Source organism: Mirounga angustirostris, unplaced genomic scaffold, assembly GCF_029215605.1.
Source record: "Mirounga angustirostris isolate CCGP_5_RB_7025 unplaced genomic scaffold, mMirAng1.0.hap1 SCAF_8, whole genome shotgun sequence".
Classification (NCBI taxonomy): Eukaryota; Metazoa; Chordata; class Mammalia; order Carnivora; family Phocidae; genus Mirounga; species Mirounga angustirostris.
In genome coordinates, this window is record NW_026991716.1 from 137,823,981 (window position 1) to 137,830,560 (window position 6,580).

General features: G+C 44.1%; 1 protein-coding gene across 3 annotated transcripts; it reads left to right on the forward strand.

Annotated features, from left to right (window-relative positions):
- The first annotated feature begins 199 nt into the window (after nucleotides 1–199).
- Nucleotides 200–6,027, forward strand: MRPL18 (mitochondrial ribosomal protein L18). Of its 3 annotated transcripts, none has more exons than XM_045865842.3 (4): nucleotides 200–781; nucleotides 1,061–1,247; nucleotides 4,783–4,865; nucleotides 5,508–6,027. In XM_045865842.3, exons 1-4 carry the CDS (start codon nucleotides 730–732, stop codon nucleotides 5,573–5,575), a joined length of 390 nt encoding a protein of 129 aa, XP_045721798.1. In that variant the 5' UTR covers nucleotides 200–729; the 3' UTR covers nucleotides 5,576–6,027. The 3 variants fall into 3 exon arrangements, with proteins under 3 accessions (XP_045721798.1, XP_045721797.1, XP_045721796.1); XM_045865841.3 differs by having other exon boundaries at nucleotides 218–781; nucleotides 4,783–5,047; XM_045865840.3 differs by having other exon boundaries at nucleotides 231–781; nucleotides 4,783–5,014.
- The last annotated feature ends 553 nt before the right edge of the window (nucleotides 6,028–6,580 follow it).

Here is a 6,580-nt window from a genome sequence, read left to right on the forward strand (position 1 = left end):
GCGCGTGCGCCTTCGCACATTCTAGTGCCTTCTAGAAAAAGTGGACGGTAGGGCGGGGCTTGGAGTTGGGGTGTGACGAGAGAGGGCGGGCCCTTCACGGGAAAGCTGGCTTTCTGAGCTAGTCCCGCGTGTTCGCTTTTAACGGTCTTCGGCGAGCAGGTGGCGAGTCACGAGCTTGGTTCCTGCTCTCACGGGCCTAAGCTGGGGGCCTGAACCTGGGTTGGACGGGCAAGAGCTTTACGTGGGCCATACGGGAAAAATGCCAACTACGGTTTCTGAAGAGAAACTGCATCTCGCGCTGCCCCCGGTTTCTCCCACTCCCCAGGGGGGCTGCGTGTGGCTCCAACAACGATCGGCCGACGCTTTGCGACCCCAATGCCCAAACAAAGAAACGTGAAATTACCGGAGCCTCGCGCCCGCCACTCTGGCGAAACGCTGCGCCTAAACTAGTGGGTTGCGCCCCGCCCGCAAGCGCGTTGCGCCAGTGGTTGGCGGGCTCCGGCGTCACGTGCACTGCATGGTAGGCAGTGATTGGAGGAGCAGAGGCAGCCGCTCGTCCCGTCAGCCGCTCGGCGGCGGGGTTTGTTAGTTCCGGGTCGAGCCGTAGGTGACCTCCTGAATCCAAAAGCTTTTCCCTGAGTTAACATGGCTGCGGCCGGCAAGCGGCCGGGACGCCGATGAGGAGCGGACGCGAGGCTTTTCCGAGGTTTTGCCCGCGATCCCTCAGCAATGGCGCTCCGGTCGCGGCTCTGGGGGAAGCTGTCGGTTTGCAGGAACCCCGGTAATTCCCGCTTCTCTCAGATGACTCCCCAGGGCCTGCACAGTAATGGGCATATGCAGGTCGTGTTTTCAGTTCAACCCCCAGCGGACAGTAAACTGGCTAACAGCGTTGTGGCGACCGTAGTAGGAAATTAAGCGGGGTCTGTGATGACTGTACCCTGTGACCAGATTTACCTCCTCTCTCCTTTCCGGGGAGTGGATGGGGTAGAGGTTGGGTCATACTCCTGTTTTGTCCGTGTTTGTAATTTTTTAAGATACATGTGGTGGCTCCCGTTCTTAGGGTGTGGGGTCGCAGCGCTCTCAACCAGTTGCGAGCCAGCGGCGAAGCCTGAAGTGGACCCTCTGGAAAATGCCGCTGTTGCCCCAGAGTTCACCAATCGGAACCCCCGCAATCTGGAGCTCTTAGGTGTGGCCAGGAAGGAGCGGGGTTGGGGGACAACGTGGCCCTCCCGTGAGTTCTGGCACAGGTAATTAAGTCGGCTAGTTAATCGACCCTACAGAGCGGTGCACGGTGCCCTGCAGATTGTTTTCATCAATTCAGTCAACGGCCCAGATATTTCTGGAGATGGTCTCCTCAGGAAGCCGCCATTTGGGGGTGGAGGAGGGGTTAGTGGACGGGGGTTGGGGGGATGTGAGGGGGTGGACCTGGAGGGACAAACAATAAGTAGGTGTCAGGGAGAAAATTTAAAGAGGATGATGTTAGGATGGGGAGACTGGGGGCCTGCTAAGGCCCCTTCTGAAAGATAAGACGATCTGCCAAGAAGAGCGTTCCCAGCAGAGGAAATGGCTGGGGTGGGGACGGGCTTGTGTGTTTGAACAACTACGAGGCCAGCGTACCTGGAGTCCAGTGTGCGGAAGGAGTGAATAGCGTAAGGTGAGGATGGACAGGTAGGTAGGAGACAGATCATTACCTTTGTAAATTGAAGTCAGCACCTCACAGTTTTTCACAATAGTGGAAGACAGAATTTAGTAAATTTTGAGGTTGAATTGAAGATCATTCCAGTTGCTTTGAGGAGAAATTTGTAATGGGGGAAGAATAGAAGCAGGAGGCAAGTTAGGAGTCTGTTCTTTGTTATGAAGATGGTTATTTATTGAACACTTTGTATTTGCCAGGAGCTCTTAGTTGCTTTATGTGCATTTTCTCATTTAACCCTTAAAATTACTTTATGAAGCAGATACAGTAATTTCCTTCATTTTATGGGAGCAAGAGAATGGAGGCTTAGGGGGACAAGGTTAATAAGCTCTAGAGCTAAGATACAGACATGTTTTGTCTGACCTACCTAAGATCCAAGACACTATAAATTATTACCACTTGCTGCTTTATGTTGGTGTTTATCTTCTGGTTATTTACTTGGTAAGCATTTGTTAAAAATGGAATATTTCTTAAGGACTATATAAATTGTAATTGGAAGTTAAATAGGAGGCATAACTATGTGATACATTCATTCAACAAACATTAGGCCTATGACACTTCATAGGCATTGTGCTAGATGCAGGACATGCAAAGAGAAAATACATCCTTGTTAGCAAAAATTTTAAGTTTTGTTGTGGACGATGGAATAGGGATAATAAAATTTTACAGTTGCTATGAAGCATTTTTACTTAGTGTACGTAGGAAGGAGTCAAAGGGAGTAGGCAGATCCCTTGAATTAATCTAAAATTCTTTTGACACATTCAACGTATTTACTTAATATTGGATCATTTAAATAATTAGAGATTTATTTTCCCACTTTTTTTCCCCTATCTGATATATTCACAGTATTATCAGTATAGAATTTTGGCATATTATAATAGGAAGTGACCTTAGAGAGGATGACTCCTATGCCTTTGTTGAACAAATGGTTTAAGACAAGGATCAGCAAACTATCGCCCATGGGCCATAGTTGGCTTGCAAGCTAAAAATTTCCTTTCTTTAAAACGTGAGAAAGAATTCCAAAGAATAATATTTTGTGATATGAAAATTATATAAAATTGAAATTTCATTATCCACAAAGGATGTTTTATTGTAACACACCACCACTCATTCTCACCTGGCTGTTCTAGTATTACTATGGCTGAGTTGAGCAGTTGCAGGAGACCCTGTGGCTTACAAAGCCTAAAACATTTACTGTCTGAGCCCTTATGGAAAAGGATTGTTGACCTTTGATTAAGAAATTGTGATTTTTACTAGGGCTGCCAGCAAAACCAGGTGTAGAACCCACATTTCTCAATCTAGTGTTTTTTCCTGCTGTTTCACACTAAGAATCCTGGTGTGACCTCTAATTTTGGTGTTTTATTTAATGTGAGCTTAATTTTTAAATGTGTAATATAAATGTATGCTATAAAATCCAAAGGGTAAATAGGTTTTATGTGTATCCTTTTGGAGATAATTTGTGCACATAAGTGTAAACTTAGTAGTTTTTAAATTACAAATATTAGGGCACCTGGGTGTCTCAGTCTGTTTTAAATCTAAGTGTCTGCCTTCGGCTCGGGTCATGATCCCAGGGTTCTGGGATCAAGTCCCACGTTGGGCTCCCTGCTCAGCTGGGAGCCTGCTTCTCCCTCTGCCAACCGCTCCCCCTGCTTGTGCTTTCTCTCTCTGTCAAATAAATAAATAAAATCTTAAAAAAAAATTTACAAATATTAGCATACCACGTACACTGTTTTTCATCTGAATCCTCCCTGCCCCCTTCAGAATCCATCTTGGAAATCCTTTCTCTTGTTTAGAACATTGGCTCTGGAGCCAGACCCCTGGACTGAAGTTCTAGCTCTGTTACTTACCATTAGTTGTAATCTTGGTAAAGTTACTAACCCTTTCTATGTCAGTTTCTGTGGCCTTAAAAAAATAGAGAAAGAAAGAAAAAAGAATAATGAGAGATCATTTTGAAACATGAGCTCTGCCTGTAAACAGGACAGTGCCTGGCATGGTAGGTGCTCAGTGAATGGCAGCTACTTCATTCCTTCCGGTAACTGGATAGAACACCACCGTATGGATGTTTTAGTTAGCTAGCTCCATATTGATGATTACCTTAATGATTCCAAACAATTTAGCAATGAATTGCCTTGTCCATGCATCTCATCAGTGAGATGGGCGTATTTTCATGGGCCTGAGAGTCTTTAATATTTTGTTTCTGTGAACAGTCTGTTCAGATCCTTTGCCTATTAAGGTATTGGTTTTTTTTTTTTTTTCAGATTATAGGAGGCTTTTTACATACGGAAATTAGCCCTTCGAATAAATAATATGTGTTTAAAGTATTTTTTGTTTCTTGCTGCCTTTTGACTTCAGTTTACTGTTTTTTTAACTGTAGAAAACTTTGGTTTTTCTTTATAAAAGCAGGATGACATGGTTTGATGTCCTATTTAAATAGGTTTACTATACTCTTAATCATAGGAAACAAACTGAGAGTTGCTGGAGGGGAAGAGGGTGGGGGAATGGGATAACTGGGTGATGGACATTAAGGAGGGCACGTGATGTAATGAGCACCGGATATTATATAAGACTGATGAATCACTGACCTCTGTCTCTGAAACTAATAATACGTTATATGTTAATTGAATTTAAATAAAATAAATAGACTTACTTTGAGGTTGTAAAAAACAATCTGCTTGCTAGTATTATGATTTCAGTTTTTAATTTAAATCTTTGATCAATCTTACATTTATTTTGGTGTTACTGGAAAGTAGAAACAGAGTAAGTATATCCTTACTCGTTGGAGGGTCACAGCTTAGCTCTGCCTCCTCAGATCCTTTTTTGAAGTGATGCTGTGTAATAATTCTCACATCTCAGAAATACCAAATTTCTCCTGGATATTTGAGATTAAGTGGAAATGTTTAGTTTATTGTTATTGAGGGTAACCTCATAAAGACAGGAAAAATAGCTTTCCCAAGTCAAATCCAGGTTAACTCTGTTCAAGTAAATGAAACAGACATTGCATTCTTGAGTAATGTGTAGGCCTTTATTCACCTGAGGCCTTTTATCTTTAGGATTCTTTTATGATTTTATTCTCTTCTCATCTCATTTAGGTTGCGAGTTATAAGGACTCAGCATCATGTAGAAGCGTTGGTTGAGCATCGCAACGGCCAGGTTGTGGTTTCAGCATCCACTCGGGAATGGGCTATTAAAAAGCATCTTTACAGCACCAAAAACGTGGTGGCCTGTGAGAGTATAGGACGAGTGCTGGCAGAGCGATGCTTAGAGGCAGGAATCAACTTCATGGTCTACCAACCCACTCCTTGGGAGGCAGCCTCGGACTCGGTATTTTGGTTTTCATGTACTTATTTTTAAAAGGTATGAATTCTTGACAGCAGGTGCTTACATAGTAACAATAGTTGGATTTATCAAGTTCTTTCCATGTGGCAGATCCTGAGGTGGGTATCCTGACATGTGTGACCTTATTCCATCTTCATAGCAGCCCAGAGGGTCAGGAGTAGTATGCCCAAGTCACCTGAGGCTGGCTTGTCCAGAGTGAGTCCAGGGTGACTGACTGTGCAGCCACGATGTCCCCCACTCTACTTCCCCGTTCATGTGTTGACATCTGGTCTGTATGATGAAACACCACTAATCTTTGACATCTCTAGAGTCTCTTATCTGTGTCATTATTAAGATCACTTTCTGGGAAATCAGTGTAGGCTGGGGCTTAGCAAGGAGCAAATCAGCTGTTTTAGTTCTCTTGGGAACGAACTGTTTCTTGTCAGCTTCTTTATTGCGCTAACTTAACCTTTTCCTTTTTTCGGATCTTCAAAACCAGATGAAGCGACTGCAGGGTGCCATGACGGAAGGCGGTGTGGTGCTGCAGGAGCCTCGGAGAATCTATGACTGAAAGAGGAGCATCGTTCCGAACGTGTGACTATAAAGCTGTGAGCCGTTGCGTCCTTCAGAAGGGAGCATCTGGAAGGACAGCCAGCTTGGAAGTTTTGTACAGTCATGTAACGGTGGAATGTTATCACTAGTTAAGGTCATCCCCTCCTCCTCTTGTGCGTGTGTGTTGGGGGGCGGTGGTTTAATTAAGGGCTAAATTCTTCCCCTTCTTGGACAGAAGTATCTGGGAAAAGCTGTTGCCAATTATAATTAACTTTGCAAGGACAAATTAAATGTTGTTTATAAGTTAAAGAATAAACGCAGATATGAGCACTTTCTGGTTACATGAAATCTTCTTTGCCTTTGAGCCCTCTGTGGCAAGAGTACACATAGGAGATTTGTGCAAACTACTTGTTACCATGTCCAGCTCATAGTGGTTAATTTCAATAAATGACAGCTGTTGCTCTTCAGAGTGTGGACCTTTTTTTAAAATAGGAACTGTCCGTATCAATTTATTACAAAGTCTTTTTTTTTTTTTTAAAGATTTTATTTATTTATTTGACAGAGAGAGACACAGCGAGAGAGGGAACACAAGCAGGGGGAGCGGGAGAGGGAGAAGCAGGCTTCCCGCGGAGCAGGGAGCCCGATGCGGGGCTCGATCCCAGGACCCTGGGATCATGACCTGAGCCGAAGGCAGACGCTTAACGACTGAGCCACCCAGGCGCCCCAATTTATTATAAAGTCTTAGTGCTGTGAAGATAGAAGGGGCAAATCGTGACCTTAGTTGGGCTCCTGAACCCTGACATGCAGAACCAGATGTGAAAGAAGAAAGAAACGCAGTGAGGAACTGAAAGTGGAGGTGGAAAGGAGCAGGGTTGGTGTATGCTCAGTTTGCCTTGAAAAGAGAATTTGTTGGATAGGAGATGAAGCTTGAAGTGCAATCACCTTAATCTAAAATGAAGCTGGGCTAAGTGGGAATCAACGGCAACTCTTTTATAGGGGTCGATTAAATCAAAATAACTT